Consider the following 18,981-nt stretch of genomic DNA (forward strand, 5'->3'; position numbering starts at 1 on the left):
AAATAGGATCACACTAACACGAAAAAGTATATTGTTACCATAATACACAGCTTGACAAAAAGTGAAGGAGAAGAGCAAATGAGATGAAACTTCACATGTATGTATAAGATTCACAGATGACATGATGATTCTTGCAGTATATTAACAGAGACTGATTTAAATGCTGAATGACCTGAATGAAGCCTGTGTAACATATGCTACAAAAATAAAAAGAAGAAAACAAAAGGCATGGTTATAGCCTTACAGGAAAGAGTGGAGTATAAGTTAGGGATAGAAACTGTATAACAAGTGAGAGCATTCAAGTATTTGGGAAGCTGCATTACTGAAAATATACAGTGTGAAAAGAACATCAAAGTCAGAATGGTGCTGGGGAAAGAGGCACTTCAAAAGCAGGAAAGACTCTTAAGTAATGGTTTGAACACAGACTTATGGAAGCAACTAGTGAAATGCCTGATATGGAGTGTGGCCCTGTGTGGAGCAGAAATATAGACTTTGAGAAAGCATGACAAGAGAAGAATTGAAGATTGTAAAATGTGGATATGGTGCAGAACGGAGGTCAACTAGACTGAAAGTCAGGAATGAGGAGATACTGAGAAGAGTGGGAGAAGATCGGAAGATGTTGCTGACATCGATGAATAAGAAGGTAAACTGGGTAGAACACAATCTGAGGTGAGACTTCCTTCTAGTAGAGGCAACTGAAGATTTTGTTCTAGGGAAGAGAGGGAAGGGCAGAAGAAGATATCAAGTGCTGGATGGTATCAGTAGACCACAAGGAGGGTACCAAACAAAGAGGAAAGTAGAGGGCAGAGAAGCATAGAGGATTATGAAGTCTAAACCTGCTGAAAGGCAGATAACCTAATGATGATAAGAATCACAGGTGATAGTCCTGCAATATGAAAATGTCTCTCCCACTATTGGTCCCAGTTTAAGGTTAGGCTCTGATTATAATTTCTGTGGTAGGATGGCATAGGATGCCACTTTAGCCTATCTTGGCAAGGACTTTCTGTGCTATGAAGTTTACTACATGGAAAATGACATAGTCACAATAGCTTTCAAGGTTTACAAAACTCATCTACTACTTTTAGTGCCTCATTTTCTAATATACACTGTTGCAGAAACAATGAAAAAAACGCACCAAATTTAAACGAATGCAAACTTTCCAAGTTTGGCGATCTTTTACAGAAGTTTGAAATTTAATGTGGACTTCAATGTGAGATGCCTATAATAGTTTCCACATTGAAACTCTATATCAAAAGTGCTGCAGAAAATCCAAAGAGATTCTGGTCATACATAAAGTATGCCAGCAGCAAGACACAATCAATGCCTTCTCAGCACAATAGCAAAGGAAGTACTACCAATGACAGTGCTGCTAAAGCAGAGTTACTAAACACAGCCTTCCAAAATTCCTTCACCAAAGAAGATGAAGTAAATATTCCAGAATTTGAATCAAGAACAGCTGCCAACATGAGTAACTTAGAAGTAGATATCCTTGGAGTAGTGAAGCAATTTAAATCACATAATAAAAGCAAGTCTTCCAGTCCAGACCGTATACCAATTAGGAACCTTTCAGAGTATGCTGATGCAACAGCTCCATACTTAACAATCGTATACAACAACTCGCTCTATGAAAGATCTGTACCCAAAGACTGGAAAGTTGCACAGGTCACACCAATGTTCAAGAAAGGCAGTAGGAGTAATCCTCTAAATTACAGTCCCACATCATGAACATCAATACGCAGCAGGACTTTGGAACATTTATTGTGCTAGAACACTGTGAATTACCTCGAAGAGAATAGTTTATCAATGCACAGTCAACATGGACTTAGAAAACATCAGTCTTGTGAGACACAACTAGCTCTTTGCCCACACGAAGTTGAGTGCTATTGACAAGGGTTTTCAAACTGTTTCCATATTTTTAGATTTCCAGAAGGCTTTTGACGCTCTACCTCATAAGTGGCTTGCAGTCAGATTGCGTGCTTATGGAATATCATCTCAGTTATATGACTGGATTTGGGATTTCCTGTCAGGTCACAGTGCGTAGTAATTGACAAAGTCACCACGTAAAACAGAAGTGATTTCTAGCATTCCCCAAAGTAGTGTTATAGGCCCTCTGTTGTTCCTTATCTACATAAATGATTTAGGAGACAATCTGAACAGCCGTCTTAGGTTGTTTGCAGATGATGCTGTTATTTATTGTCTAGTAAATTCATCAATAGATTTAACAAATTGCAAAATGATTTAAGAAAGATATTTGTTTGGTGTGAAATTTGGCAATTGACCCTAAATAACAAAAAGTGTGAAGTCCTGCACACGAGTGCTAAAAGAAATCTGTTAAATTGCAGTTACATGCTAAATCAGTCAAATCTAAAGGCTGTAAATTCAACTAACTACCTCGGAACTACAATTATGAACAACTTAAATTGGGAAGAACACACAGAAAATGTTGTGGGGAAGGCCAACCAAAGACTGAATTTTATTGGTAGGACACGTACAAGATGCAACATACCTACTAAAGAGGATGCCTACCCTATGCTTGCCCATCCTCTTTTGGAGTATTACTGCAGGTGTGGGATCCTTACCAGATAGGATTACAGGAATACATCGAGAAAGTTCAAAGAAGAGCAGGATGTTTTGTTTTATCAAGAAATAGAGGAGACAGTGTCTTTGACATGATGGAGGATTTGGGGTGGATATTATTAAATCAATGGTGTTTCTCATTGCCGCAGAATCTTCTCACGAAATTTCAATCACCAACTTTCTCCTCCGAATGTGTAAATATTTTGGACACCGACCTATATATGGAGAAATGATAATCATCATAAAATAAGGGAAATCAGAGCTCACACAGAAAAATATAGATATTCATTTCTTCAGCATGCTATTTGAGATAGAAAAATAGAGAATTATTGCATAGGTGATTTGATGGACCCTCTGCCAGGCACTTAAGTGTGATTTGCAGAGTATCAATGTAGATGCTCTCTACATTTACTTCCTCTTCCCTTTTCATAACATTGTCTTCTAATTTCTTTCCTTTGTGTTGTCCATCTATATAACCCCTCCACTTTTCAGTCTTGCCCTTCTTGGATTAGTACTGGTTTGCCATCTGAGCTCTTGATATTCATACAGCTGATACTCTATTCTTCAACGATTTCTTTAATTTTCCTGTACATCACATCTATCTTCCCCATAGTCAACCATGTTACTATCACTTTGCATTCCTACTCTAGCCATTCCTGCCTTGCCATTCTGCACTTCTTGTCAGTCTCATTCCTTAACCACCTGTATTCACTTATACCTAATACACTTGCAGTAGTCTTTTTATGTCTGCAAAGTTGTCTGCCAGGTCATTACTATACAACATGAACATCGAGAGGCCCATCTCACTTCCCTGCGGTACAGCTGAAATTGCTTCTCAATCCAATCACAAATTTTGTTTGATACCTGATCAGACTTTTGTTAATAAGCATAGATGGGAATTGCGAAATACTACAACAAAACAATATTGCTGATCCATTGCTTTCATGATGTCATGTCACAAGAACGCGAGTTGGGTTTTGCTTGACCAGTGTTTTCATAATTATTCATGTGTGTGGCAAGCAGGTGGTCATTCAGTTCAAGACACCTTGTGTGTCTGAGCTCAGCATATGTTTCAAGATTCCACAACAGGTTGATGTCAAAAATATTGGACGGTGCTTTGATGGCTCACTTCTGCTACTCTACTTGGAGATGGGTGTCACTTGTGCATTCTTCTAATCTATGGACTCAGTTTTCTGTTGAAGGAATCTACAGGGTATTTTGGTTGAAGAGGAACTAAGTCAGTCACAAATTCTGAACAGAATCTGATATGGATTTGATTAAGTCCTGCAGCTGTGTTAAGTTTTAGTAGATCCAACTGTTTCTCAATATCTCTGACAGAAACATATGTACCAGTCATCTTCACAGTGGCACAAGAATTAAACAGGAGCAATTAGTATGCCTGGATTTCCTTTCATATAAGGATGTTTGAAAGTACAGTTCACTATTCCTGCATTTGCTTCACTACGCTCATATTTAGTTTTTGTATCATCCGTGAGTGCCTGGACATTAACATTGGTGCCATGGACAGCATTTACTTATAACCAGAATTTCTTTGGGTTTTGTGACAGTTTCTTGTCTGCTGTGACAAATACACCTTATCTGTTTTCCACTGGTCTACCCTTTTGACATACATTAAGATTTACCCCAGAAATTCTCCCTGCTGTCAGTCTCAGGTTTTAACCAGCTTTCTGTACCAAGGACTATGTGAGCTTTACATCTTTTTAGTAGTACTTAAGAGACTGGAACTTTGATGTGAAATATTCTGCATTTATCACTAGGATTTTCATAGTTTCATCCATGTGAAGCATTTCTTTGGGCCTTAAAGTAATACTTTGGGGTCTCCTACAGCTGTTATTGTTTGGAATGGATGGAGAGTCACCAAATCAAAGAATTCCTTGCATGCACCGAACACACAGTAAAAATCCTGAATGGCAGCTTTCAATATGTAGCACACACTTCACAGCTTAACTTATCAAATAACTTTCAAAGTCTCTGTTACAATCCTGCCATTCAATTCAGAACCAGGCAGCCATGATCAGATTTGAGCAAAATGCTCCAAATTTTGAGTTTTGATGAAAGTCTGTAAGCAAGACTGGTCTTCCTGCCTGTGGCCGGAATGATTCAACAATGATCTCAGGGCCCACATGAAAGATATAGTCTGCTCTGTTCCAATGTGCACCACACCCAGTTCCCTCCCTTCAACATACTCAATGTGTCATTGAGTGCACAAACTGATCCTTCCCATACTTTTCTGCAATTTCTCTAAGGAGTAACATTAATTGATAAAAGTTCAAACTGACTGATACAGGACACAGCAGGCTTTTGAACAGGTGCGACGTGTGACACTGTCTCAATTTCAATTTCAGTGGCAGACAGCACCTGATACCTGTTGCTAAGGGGTATGGGTGTAGTACCTTGAGTACACCTTGTCGCTGCCTCCCCTGTACAAGGACCATAGACCTACCACTGACATGTCACTCATAGTTAAGTCAACTGGAGGTGATAGGTCATTTATTTCCTGGAGAGGAGACAGTGTCCACAAGAGATGATAATACTTTAGGTACTTTTGCTATCTCTAGTATACCTCTCTTGGTAGCTCACCCAACACATTCATTCGCCACAGCCTCAAATCACTTGATGAGAACCAGGGTAATTACAGTTGCTTATGGGTAGCAATTAACACATACCTTACCCAAGAACTAATTCATGGCAGAGCTGCATTGTTGCTGGTGCAATATTTTTATTAACAGTCAACAAATAACTATAAAACAGACTTGCTGATTCTATTTTCATTTCTGGATCTGTTAACAATACAAGGATTACAAGTTACCTTTAAGAATGAAACAATTAACACCCTAGAAAGTTATTTTCTGTTATAATAAGAGAAAAACCTGGGATAAAAGTTACTGAGTCTCTGGAGGTGCTTGGAACTTCAAGTCTTTATGCTCAGTAGCAAACTCAAAAACAGTGGAAACTTACTGAACTGCCACTGAAAGGGGAACTAAATGGAACATAAAATGATATTTTTAATATGTACAGATACACACCATTACACTACAGCAGTAGACTTCAAAAGAGCAATTTTTATGTCACTATCCCCAACTTCCAAAAACTTCTTTAGAAAAAAGTCATCTACAACATGAAAAGGTGGAACTATATGACTAATTACTGAATCAGCTACACTGCTATTAAAGGAAAACAATCTTCAAAACAAGATACTTTTGCCAAAATTTGTACAATACACAACTGTAGCTGATCACGGTGGATTTATTATGAAATACAGTATAAATGAGATCCATCAACTACTGAAAATTCTCAGACAAATTTCCTTATTGACACAGATATATAATGAAATTAAGGATGATGATTTAACCCTTTTGTGGCTGCTAGAGCCAAACATCCTATCTGCTTGGCCTGCCAACAATAATAAATGTATTGCCCACCTGGGCAGTGGGTGGCTGACTCAGCCAAAGACCACGGCAGGTTGTGGCCACTGAAGGCTGATCTCACAGTCCAGCACACATAGAACCACTCTTCAACAATATTCTTTGTAAAATCAATATAGCACTGTATGGGCACTGTGGCTGCCATTAATTAACGACGAAAGAGTGTTTCAAAACAAGTCTATGCTTTCTGTTACAAATTTATTCTGGGCTGATAAAAGTTGTTTTGGGATAATGACATGAGCTTTTTATTTACAATTGGAAAACTCTGTAACTTGAGAATTACACTACCAATAAATGTGTTTATAATGTACTAAAATTTCATTGACAATAGACAAATACGTTTCAAGGTATATTGTTTTAAAGCGACCAGTTCCTAGTGAAGACGCCAAATACTTGGGCGTCTTTTGTTGTGTGTGGCAGTGAGTATTGTTGAGAAACTGCATGTATTTTGTTGCATTGTTCACCTTTTAAAACACCTGATACATCAGTCCTGAAGAGTAACCTATGCCCTTTCAGATTATGTGTGTTTGTATTGTGAGTACATTGTATATTAGGAAGTGAAATTTCACATGTTTGCCAGTGCATGCCAATTGCTGTTATGCATGACAGTGAGTGTTGCAAAGACACTGCAAATATTTTGCTGTAATGTTCACTTTATGAAAAATCTGATACTCCTGAAGAACAATCCATATTCTTTCAGATTATGTGTGTTTGTACAATGTGTACTTTCCAGGTTAGGAAATCAAATTTAATTTGTTTGGCTCATGGCTCCTTTTGCTGGTATGCATGGCAGCGAGTGTTGCTGAGGAACTTCATGTAGTGTGTTACAATGTTCACTTTTTGCAAAATCTGGTATGTCAGTTCATTAGGACACTTCTTGACCCCTCAGATTATATACGTTTGGGTCTTTTGGTTTGTGTAGGTTAGCAAATCAAATTGCATCTAATAGATTGTCTCTTAAGCTGAAAGGAACCAAGATCAGGTGAAAGTAGTTGTGTTTTCAGACAAGAAGAGCTGATAATGACAGCATTGGTGGGTACGTTAAAACACAGACAACATCGATTTGCTATTCTATAGTGCATGTTTATCTATTGTTCCCACACCCAGGCATATGCCAGTGCCCTTAACTATCAGGCCTTCCCACCTACTGGGTGTAAATCAATGCCTGTAGCCATACATGTATGGCCAGAGCCGCGAAAGGGTTATGGTGACACTACTGCCAAAATGTGTAGAAAACACAAATGTCACTTCCAAATTATGTTTCTTGTGGCATTCACAATTTGAAAATACATAATAGTATCGTAACTCATGCATGTGCCATGAACTATCAGTTAAAGTTAATGAGAAAAGAACACAAACTGCACATTTCAACTATATGTAAAGTGTTAGGATCTATATGTTCAAAGCAAATTTTGCACATGACCTCACTCATAAGCAAGGTAAATGACATATGTCACCTTAATACAGTGTGATAAAGCTGAAACCGGTCACATGAAATACATCGAAAATGATTGCATATACACAGGTGTGTTTTTTCACTATTTTATAACAGACAGTGTTTCTAATGCCCATAAGTAACTTTTAACATTTATAGCTGTCAAATTATAACACTAACATCTTTTACTTCTTCTGTGGCATCTGGAAGAGACTACAAAGAGGACTTCAGTGAAATAGCAGGTATGGAACTTAATCAAACAGTAACAAGATAACAGCTTTGCAAGGCACTATCCCACCATCAGAAAAAGAGGTGCGGGAACTTCTGTCCTACAGTACTACTTACAGGCAAACTCATTAGTCTGATATGGTTTGTGTGTTTATTTGTGGTTTCCACATCAACATACATACTTTGCAAACCACTGTGAAATTCACAGCAGAGAGTACTTAGCATGGTACTATACAGGGTAAATCACCTAAAACTTATACTCCAAAATTGTGTAAATCAAAAGTGTTATTGATGTGCAGCATTCACAGAATGGCTTGGTAGTTTGGGGCTCATGTTATTAGCCAATCAACATACCATAACAATACTTAGAAAGCATATTTTTTGTGCAAACATACACTTTTGAAACAGAACAATGCCTACTGACATTAAAAAATTAAAGGCAGGGTAAATTAGAAGGTCAGTGATGTTTGTTGCAGGAGTCTAGTGTGATTCATTTATGAGTTATCATATTTTGAAAAGTTCACACACTGACACTTGTACAGTAATTGTGGTAGCACACACTAGAGAACAACACAAGTGCATATGCCAGTTATGTGGATTCTCACCACTAATGAGACAACTGATCACCACAGGCTGTGTTCAAAATGACCACTGGCAGTGGCAATACACATTTCCAGTCTGGTATGAAGTGACTGTTACAAATGTGCTTGCATTTCAGTGGAGATGTCCGAGCAGGCTGCACTAATACATCATTGTGTATCATTTGGTGTAGTTGGTATGTCCTTGTAGACAGCGTCTTTCAGCTTACCTCACAGAAAAAAGTTAATAGGTGTCAAATCTGGGGAATGGGTTGGCCAATGTACAGGCCCTCTGCATCCAATCCAATGAACTGGCAACAATTCGTGAAGACATGCTGTAATATCTCACGCACTACGGCCTGGACAGTCATCCTGTTGGAACCACAGGTTCCTCCTAGTCGTCAGAGTAATGTCTTCTGGCATTCATGGAAAATGGTCTGTTAGGAGGCTGCAATATTTGTGCTTGTTCAATGTTCCGCCACCGAGCGAGGTGGCGCAGTGGTTAGCACACTGGACTCGGATTCAGGAGGACAACAGTTCAATCCCGCATCCGGCCATCCTGATTTAGGTTTTCCGTGATTTCCCTAAATCGCTCCAGGCAAATGTCGGGATGGTTCCTTTGAAAGGGCACGGCCGACTACCTTCCCCGTCCTTCCCTAATCCGATGAGACCTATGACCTTGCTGTTTGGTCTCTTCCCCCAAACAATCCAATCCAATCCAATCCAATGTTCCGGCTATGAAGTATGAGCCTATGAGCTGGTGGTTCACTGTCCCACACCACACATTTACACTCCATGGACGATGATGTTCCACGACATAGCCAACAGGGATTGTCAACAGGTCAAGAATAAATGTTTCTGTGGTTCACCTGGGCATGATTGGTAAATGTGGCTTCACCGCTAAACAAAATACATGATACAGCTGGAGTATCATGTCTTAATGCCCATGTACAGAAGTTAACATGATTCTCAATCATTTCCATGCAGCTCTTCATGGAGAGAGATGTGCTAGGGATGGAACCTATGTCGATGGAGAATGTGTAGGACACTTTCCTGATTCATACCACTTCCTCATGTGACTATGTGGGAGCTAACACGGGGATCAACTACAACAGCAGCAGGAACATTAATTTCCCCCTCTTCTGTTCCTTCTGTTACATTGTCTATGTGTTACACGACCACTTTCACATAACTAGTTGGAGAGATTGATAAACAATTGCCGAGATGGTCAACGTCTATTGGTATACACTGCCACATACACCATACAAGAACAAATTTTATTCTTCCTACACTCTCCATGTACCATAAACATGTTGGCTTTTTCTGCATTGGTAAGTCCAATCATCCACTCACGACCTACTGCTTGGACTGCCACATGCTAACGCACTAGCAAGTAACGATTCACTCAAGGAACATCAAGGAACACAGAAGCACACTGTAAGCAAACATAGCAATATCGTACCTAGCAACCACACAGATTGAATGGTACCAACAAGTGTTGGTGTGGAAACTTTTCAAAATACGATATCTCATAAATGACTTGCACTTGAATCCTGCAACAAACATCACTGACATTTGAATTTACCCCAGTTTTAGTTTGTTAATGTCAGTAGACATTGTTCCATTTAAAACAGTGTATGTTTTCACAAAAAATACGCTTTGTAAGTATTACAACCTGTTTATTGGCTTACAATATGAGCCCCCTGACTACCTATCCATTACGTGAAAACAGCATATGAATAGCCCTTTCTGCAAGTTTTAGATGATTCACCCTGTATATATGGATTTCTTCCTTTTTCTATAACCAATGGGGCTTAGGACAAATAATAACTTAAATGCCTCTGTGCATGCTGCAGTTAGTCTAATCTTGCCTTTATGACCCATACATGAGTGATAAACAGTGAGATGAAGCACATTTCCAGATGCTTCATTTAATACTGTTTCCGGAGACTTTTTAAGAAGACTTTTGTGGGATAGCTGGCATGAACATTTCCATGGTGCTATCTCATGTGACACACAAACCTGTGACCTTTCATGTTGCCCTTCTTTGTATATATTCAGTATCTACTGTTAGTCCTACCTGGTATGGGTTACATGCACATGCACACAGTGATATTCTAAGATTCAACAAACAAGTGACTTGTAAGCAAGTCTCCTTTGTAGACAAGCTACATTTTCCCAATATCCTGCCAATGAACTGAGATCTGCCACCTGCCTTGTCTACATGTGGGCCTATGTAGGCCCATTCCCTATAGTTTGTTAAACCCAGGTATTTGTATGAGTTACTTGATTCCAGCTGAGACTCACTGACACTTTTTTTTTTTTTTTTATGTGAAGTACACAATTCCATTTAACATTTGAAACATGTTTCCAATCTTTTTTTCCCCTCTTCATCATACATATTTCCATCATTTGCAAAACATCTGAGGTTGTTATTAATATCGTGTGCCAGGCCATTAACATACAAAATGAATAACAAGGTTCCATAAATACTCCCCTCAAGGGACACCTGACATTACTTCTACTTCTGTCAATGATTCTCCTCCTTAACAAGAAATCCTCAATTCAGTCACAAATCTTGTTTGATACACCACATAACAGCACCTTTCTCAGTAATTGTTGGTCTGGTGTGGAGATAAATGCTTTTCAGATGTCAAGAAATCCTGCACCCACACAACTGCCTTCACCTGTGGCTTTTTGGATGTCATGTGGGAAAACTGCAAGTTGAATTTCAAATGATCTATGTTTTTGGAATTGCGATTACTCTTTTTTTCAATGATATCATCTAGATTACTTAATATATTTCTTTATTATTATGCTGTTTTGGCTACTGTCATAAGCAGAGCAAAAATTAGAACTAGTAAAACAAGCTTCAGTGATAGCATAGAAAATCTATGCCTAATTTGGTCAGATTAGACATAGGTTTCTGATACTGACATTGAACCTTACTGTGAAAGTTCTAAGAATTTATCTGATGATGCAGTAGGTAAAACACCATAATGCATAAAGAAATGCACAACATAATCTATATGGTTTTATCCACAAAATATCTACAATGATCACAGACATATACAGGAAATTTATTTCAGTTATTAATAAGGAGGTCATTCTGTCTGAGATACCTCATTACATTCGAGCTTATAATACAAGGTGTCACAGGAGGAATGGTCAGTATTGAGGGGTACGACAGGAATGCTCGTTTGAAGGAAAGGACTTCCCCATTCCAAATGGTTTCTAAGTTGGAACACATGTAATATATGTGGTGTCACCGCCAGACACCACACTTGCTAGGTGGTAGCTTAAATCGGCCGCGGTCCATGTAGTACATGTCGGACCCGCGTGTCGCCACTGTGATCGCAGACCTAGCGCCACCACCAAGGCAGGTCTCGTGATACGAGAGTGGACTCGCCCCAGTTGTACGAGAACCTAGCTACCGCCCAGTTGTACGAGAACCTAGCTACCGCCCAGTTGTACGAGAACCTAGCTACCGCCCAGTTGTACGAGAACCGAGTTACCGACCAGATGTACGAAGCCTTTCTCTCTCATTAGCCAAGAGACAGAATAGCCATCAGCTAAGTTAATGGCTACGAACTAGCAAGGCGCCATTTGTATCAGTGCCTATAGCTTACGAGTATTCAAGAGAGATGTATTCCAAGGACTAATAAAAAGATAAGTAATAAGCATCTACATACTTTTCTTCTTATTCATTTATAAGTTCTCATGTTCCAGACTTCACGCCCGTCTGCTTTAGCCGTGCGTGCCCTATCGGCTACAGCGTTAGTCTAGAGTTCATTTTCAGCCATCTCAACTTCACGGTGTCGGCCCAGCTACCGACACAACATTTATTGGCGACGAGCAAAAGAGTTTGTATTAATTCGTTTACAACATTGGCGACGATTTAAAGTGTTCTGATTGCTTGCATTTAATTGTGTCATGGCTTCGCCACATTCTCCAGATGTACTGTCCGAATTTTATCGCTTGCAGAATCAGCAGACGCAGGCGTTACTGGATGCCCTTGGACAGCTCGTCCAGGGTCAACGTACCATTCAAACCGATGCGGCCGCCGCCGCTTCTTCGCGACCGCTGCCACTAAACGCTGTTGCACCTCCCTTTCGACCATACGTGGCAGCCGATGAGACGTGGCAAGAGTGGTCTCGCCAGTTCCACTTCCACCTTGCTGCCTACAGACTTCAAGGTAATGAGCGGCAGCCGTTTTTGCTTTCTTGTGTCGGTGTGTCCACATACCGTGTGATAGTGAAATTGTTTCCCCGACGAGACGTAGCAACTCTGTCCTACGAGGAAATTTTGTCTGCATTAGATGCCTATTTCAAAGAAACAATTAATGTGGTTGCAAAACGGTATACGTTCTTTCGTACAAAATGTACGGCCGGTCAAACTAATAGGGAGTGGGTAGCGACATTGCAAGGACTTACTAGGGACTGTGCCTTTGAATGTGACTGTGGTCTTTCTTATTCAGATACAATGGTGCGTGATGCAATTGCACAGAACGTTTCTGATGTTCGCATACGGGAGCAAATTTTGAAACTAGTTAATCCCTCCCTTCAACAAGTGATAGACATATTGGATAGACAGGACACACTTGACTGTGCTCAGGAATCTTTTGAAACTTCGCCAGCCGTGTGTAACATTAACCGGCCCGCTGGACGCGCTGCGCGGCCCGGTCAACTGCCATCGCACAAACAAACGCAGCAGCAGCAGCCGCCGCCGCCGCCGCTTGTTCTCCCGCCGGCGCTGCCCGCGTTCGACGCTTCGTTGCAGCCGCCAAGCGCCTCCCAGGGTCACGCGCCGCCGATCGCTTCCCGTGACCAGCTGTCCTCCGCCATGGAACTCCCGCCCGCTCCGGACCACATGACGTCATCGCGCGTCGGCTACCCCGACGCAATGGAAATCGACCCTTCGGTCCCTCCTGTCTCATTACGGGCGCATACACCGCATGTTGACGTGCACCCTGGACTAGTTTTTCAGGCGTTTCCTAGCTCCCCTCGGACCGAATGGCTGGGTGCGGGTGGCACAGCCTCGCCTGTTGTTAGGCTCCCCACCTCATCGCATACGTCAACATGTGGTCCTCCCCACGGCGGGCGGAAGCCTTATCACACAACCGTTCGCCGATTTGCGGGGGAGGAATGTGGTGTCACCGCCAGACACCACACTTGCTAGGTGGTAGCTTAAATCGGCCGCGGTCCATGTAGTACATGTCGGACCCGCGTGTCGCCACTGTGATCGCAGACCTAGCGCCACCACCAAGGCAGGTCTCGTGATACGAGAGAGCACTCGACCCCAGTTGTACGAGAACCTAGCTACCGCCCAGTTGTACTAGAACCTAGCTACCGACCAGATGTACGAAGCCTTTCTCTCTCATTAGCCGAGAGACAGAATAGCCATCAGCTAAGTTAATGGCTACGAACTAGCAAGGCGCCATTTGTATCAGTGCCTATAGCTTACGAGTATTCAAGAGAGATGTATTCCAAGGACTAATAAAAAGATAAGTAATAAGCATCTACATACTTTTCTTCTTATTCATTTATAAGTTCTCATGTTCCAGACTTCACGCCCGTCTGCTTTAGCCGTGCGTGCCCTATCGGCTACAGCGTTAGTCTAGAGTTCATTTTCAGCCATCTCAACTTCACGGTGTCGGCCCAGCTACCGACACAACAATATATACACTTGTTTTCATGCTAGTGGTGCACATGTTTGTGACTTACCAATCCACCCTCCTTGACATTTTATTCTAGCCTAACCTGTTTGCTTTGGATGTCTTTCTGTCATTCAATTAGCCTACTGAATGTGCAATTGTCCATGGTGTGTTGTGAGTGAAGTAGTGCAAGGGACTGAGAATGTATCAGAGAGAAGCATCAGTTAACTGTGTTTGTACACATGCTGGCAAAAATACTACACATCTACACTAATTAAGAAAATGCAGATATGATTTATATTTACAGCTTCTGTGACGGTGGTACTCCTGCTGCTGTCTAAGAATACTGTCAGAGCTTTCCAACAGATCGAATACCTCATCATATAGTGTTCATCTGAGTTTTTAGCTCACTGACTGAAATGGGTATTTTCTCAAGTTACTATTTTTCTTCTAAACATGTAGTTCAACAATATGTGCAGGAACAGTAACAAATTGTTGAAATGGTGTAGCAAAGTCCTACTATCAGCATATAGTGACATTCTGCACGTGTCAATGTCCTACGAACGTGTGTATGGTGAACATTACTTGCACCCATTTCACATACAGCCTGTCCTCAATCTTCACATTGGCTACATTGGTACACGAAGTTTGCCACTGGTTAAATGACAATAATCATTTGCTTCCGTTAATACTGTTCACTGATGAAGCCACATTTGCACAGTATGGAATCAACAACATATGTAATAATCATTGATGGCAACAGGAAAATTCACACACTACAGTGGAAACCAATTTCTAAGTACATTTTTCAATCAATATTTAGTGCAGCATGATCAGTAACATACTGATAGGTCCAGTCATTTTCAAAGAGAGAATGACGGGACAGAATTATTTGCATTTCTCACAAAATTTGTTTGTTGAAACCTTGGGGACATGCCTTTGGCCACGTGAACTGCAATGTATTTCCAACATGACGGTGCCCCTAGACATCTTATCAGAAATAAGAGAGGACATCTCAACCACACTTACTGCAATCTCTTGAATGGCCATGGTAATACAATTAACTGGCCACCAATATTGCCAGACCTTATGCTATTAGATTTTTGTTTATGTGGCTGGATGAAGTCCAAGGTATACAATCGAAGGGTGAATACACAAGATGAACTGCTTGGTCACACTATGGACACTGCTGCCCTCATTACGGAACATGCAAAGCCACTCAGACAAGCAACATAAGATGTTCTCCCAAGAGTGCACAAATGCACTGAAGTTTACGGTGGGATATATGAATATTTATTGGGAACTGTACAACAGCTGTAATGTGACATGTATAACAACACTTAGAGGTGACTCTGTTAAAAATACGTATTTCGTAATTGATACTCTGTAAAAAGCGTGTTGTAATGCTTACTAACTATTGTACATGCATATATATGTAATCTTGATACCTTATTGAATAAAACAGAAAATAAATAGTAACATACATTACAGGTGATCTATCTTGGAAACCATTTAGAATATGGCCTATCTCAACATGAAATTATTTGCTTCACATGAGAGTTCCTGTCATATGTCCAAGTACTGATTATTTGTCCTGTGACACCCCGTAAATTCGATGACAGACAGACATCAATTAGATAGAATGGTAGTTTCATTGATTAATCTTTCCATCTGTGGGAGTGATTTCTTTGAATATTACACCAATTCTTCGGGACCTGCTACAGCTATACTTTAAGCTCATCACTGTCCACTGTTATTGTAGTTATCAGACTACTTACTTGTGTAACAATTCAGACGTACTTTCATATTGTATACAGCTTTTGAAAAAGTGGCTACAGTTTTCGTTAATAGTGAATGTCACCTGAAGTGTTTGATTAGTGGTGTGGCTGTATGATTAAAGGTATTCTCCTAGCGCTAAGTCCTCACAATATGTCTTTGAAAATGTAACAACAGAATAAAATATGATACTCACGAAGAACAGAAAATGATGAGAGAAATGCAGTCAATAATCAATCAGTGATTACACAGAATCCATGTCACATTAATTAGTGAGTGGTGTAACAAAAGGATTGTGCAAATACATATTTCATCTTTCTCCTATCTACAATTCACTCCATTAACAGCATCATTCCAATGACTTTAAAAACCGGTTACAGTTCTCAAAATGGTGTCAAAAAAGTTGCTGTCGTAATTTTGCAGCTATAAACATTAAAAATTACTCTTGTACGTCAGAAAATTTGCCGTATTGCCTGCTATAACTTAGCAAAAACTGCACCTAAATTTATTTATTCATTCTGGATAAATAGTGTGTGACCAGTCTCATTCTGTACAAGTACGAGTTTTGTATTTAGCTTGGTTTGTAACACCCTATACACTATGTTTCAAGACTTAAACAAGATTCCTATCACTTGAAAATGAATTCTAGTGACTAAAAATTATTTAGTATTTTACTCAAATGACAAAGATTGAAAACTGTGCAGAAAAGAAATGTTAACAGTAATATTAAAAAGCAGAGTAAAATTTAAAAATATGTTTGACTTATTTAATTTCGCACTTCTTCAGCTGAAGGGCTTGGAGACAGTCTTGGCACAGAAGACATCATGGGAGATGGAGCAACAGCTTTCTCTGGGTGAATGAGTGGCATCCCCATTTGCATCGCTTCCGAGACTTCTTCCGGCTTCACTTCTATGTTATCTAGTCTTTTAAGATTTGGTAGAGCTCTCAGGACAGTTAACCGATAGCTGAAATTAAAACCAACTTAAAATTACACAAAAAAATGAATATTTAACATTACTCTAAGCTAATCACAATGAAGACACACTCAAGAAGGTTTGAAATTTGTGAGGAAACTGTGTTGTCGGAAAACTTACAATAGCTGAGAATGTAGAGCTCCAAATACACAGTATACCTGCTTTCTATACATTTCCTACATTTCATACGGCATTCAGTTTCTTTACCTTTCTTAAGACTTCTCTCACTATTGTGATTATTTACATTTGTAGCATAAAAATACTTTCTTTTTTGTTGGGAAATTCATGGCATCTTGTTGCCAACATCTCTGTAATACATTAAAAACAAACTAATTCATCACAAATTGACATGCTATCTGCCAAACAGTTTTAGTTTGATTAGTTGCATGAGCATTACTTGTTAGTGGATCAGATGTGTCTCTTGTTAACTATACCAAATGCCTCATTCACTTTCAATGGCGAGACTCCCTCCCGTCACACACCTAATCTGCAACAGTGTACTTTATTGGTTATCATGTAGTGTGGTGGTGGTGGTGGTGGTGGTGGTGGTGGTTAGTGTTTAACGTCCCGTCGACAACGAGGTCATTAGAGACGGAGCACAAGCTCGGGTTAGGGAAGGATTGGGAAGGAAATCGGCCGTGCCCTTTCAAAGGAACCATCCCGGCATTTGCCTTAAACGATCTAGGGAAATCACGGAAAACCTAAATCAGGATGGCCAGAGACGGGATTGAACCGTCGTCCTCCCGAATGCGAGTCCAGTGTGCTAACCACTGCGCCACCTCGCTCGGTATCATGTAGTGTGAAACAGTATAAAAAAAGCTTCAGAGGTCAAGAATATATAATTCAATTGATTGCTCTTATCTACGGTCTGCGGAACCTTATGATAAAAGAGGGAAATCTGGATTTCACATACTAAATGCTACTAAAATCCATACAGATTTGATGAAGTAGCCAATTAGACTCAATATAAATCATCATATTTAAGTACTAAATGTATCCGTAAACTAAAACTGAACTCCGTGCAAACAGGCCACGAAGGTCCAATGGTACGACCGACCGCTGTATCATCCTCAGCCCACAGGCACCACTGGATGCGGATATGGAGGGGTATGTGGTCAGCTCACCGCTCTCCCGGGCATATGTCAGTTTATGAGACTGGAGCCGCTACTAATCAATCGAGTAGCTCCTCATTTTGACTCACAAGGGCTGAGTGCACCCCCTTTCCCAACAGCACTCGGCAGGCCAGATGGTCATCCATCCAAGAGCTAGCCCAGCCCGACAGTGCTTACCTTCGGTGATATGACGGGAACCGGTATATGTGTCCATAATCTGCATAAAACTGACACTATTGATATAACTTCCTATTTTTATGGTTTGATCTACTGGATCTTTTTCGAAATAAATGCCTTCACTCCCCTTGAAATCACATAAGAATGATTTTCAATAAATAGTAACTAGAAATAGTTCCAGTAGTAGTTAGTTTTGCGAGTACATCACTTTACTGTCTATGTTGTTATGCTATGTTATGTTACGTTAATTAAGAGTGCTTCCACTTACGTAGTTCCAATTCTGTTGCACATTCTGCATCAAATATTGTTAGTGCAGCTCCCAAAAATTTCCAGTTACACTACAAGCAACAACTACTTGTAATGTTACAAATGTTCTATCGAACTTGTGCCAATGACACATGAACCGAATCAGCCAAGCAGGTTTACAGTGACTCTTTCTTTAGTCATGTAAAGTGAATACTGTAAAACATACTACTACTACTACTACTACTACTACTAATAATAATAATAATAATAATAATAATAATAATAATAATAACAATAACATTGTTGCACCATTACAGGAACAGCCAACATCTAATATATAATACACTTAATAACGCAGAAGTAAAATATGGTAGCTAGTGAAATTACAATTTTACATCATAGTCAATAAATTCCTATGTATCATAAAAGGGATGGACAACTAACCAATCATGCAATGTTTGTTTAAATGATTGTTCATGATGATCTTATACAGCTTGTGAAAACTTAGTGAATAATTTATGCCCTATGACTTCATAACTGTTACTTGGTTTTGACGATCTGTGGTCCGATAGGTAATGTTTCTACTGCTGCTTGTGTTGCAGGCATGTAAATTTTCTCTACATTTTGCTTCTGACAACTACGACTTTAGTTCCTAACTCTTAAGTTAACTTAACAGATCAATAACTCTAGACAACTTATCACTAATATATTTTACATGTTGACTCCTAGACAATTAATCATCCACATAAACATCCAAGTCCTTAACATAGCTTCAACCA

General features: G+C 39.9%; 1 protein-coding gene across 1 annotated transcript in view; it reads right to left on the reverse strand.

Annotated features, from left to right (window-relative positions):
• The window catches only part of LOC126469585 (uncharacterized), a 328,341-nt gene that overhangs the window by 123,768 nt on the left and 185,592 nt on the right, over positions 1 to 18,981 (reverse strand). Inside the window, exon 4 of the mRNA XM_050096702.1 lies at positions 16,472 to 16,658. Coding sequence (XP_049952659.1) covers positions 16,472 to 16,658 — 187 coding nt within the window. The remainder of the gene's footprint in view (positions 1 to 16,471; positions 16,659 to 18,981) is intronic.

The sequence above is a fragment of the Schistocerca serialis genome, chromosome 3 (assembly GCF_023864345.2).
Source record: "Schistocerca serialis cubense isolate TAMUIC-IGC-003099 chromosome 3, iqSchSeri2.2, whole genome shotgun sequence".
In the NCBI taxonomy this organism is placed as follows: Eukaryota; Metazoa; Arthropoda; class Insecta; order Orthoptera; family Acrididae; genus Schistocerca; species Schistocerca serialis.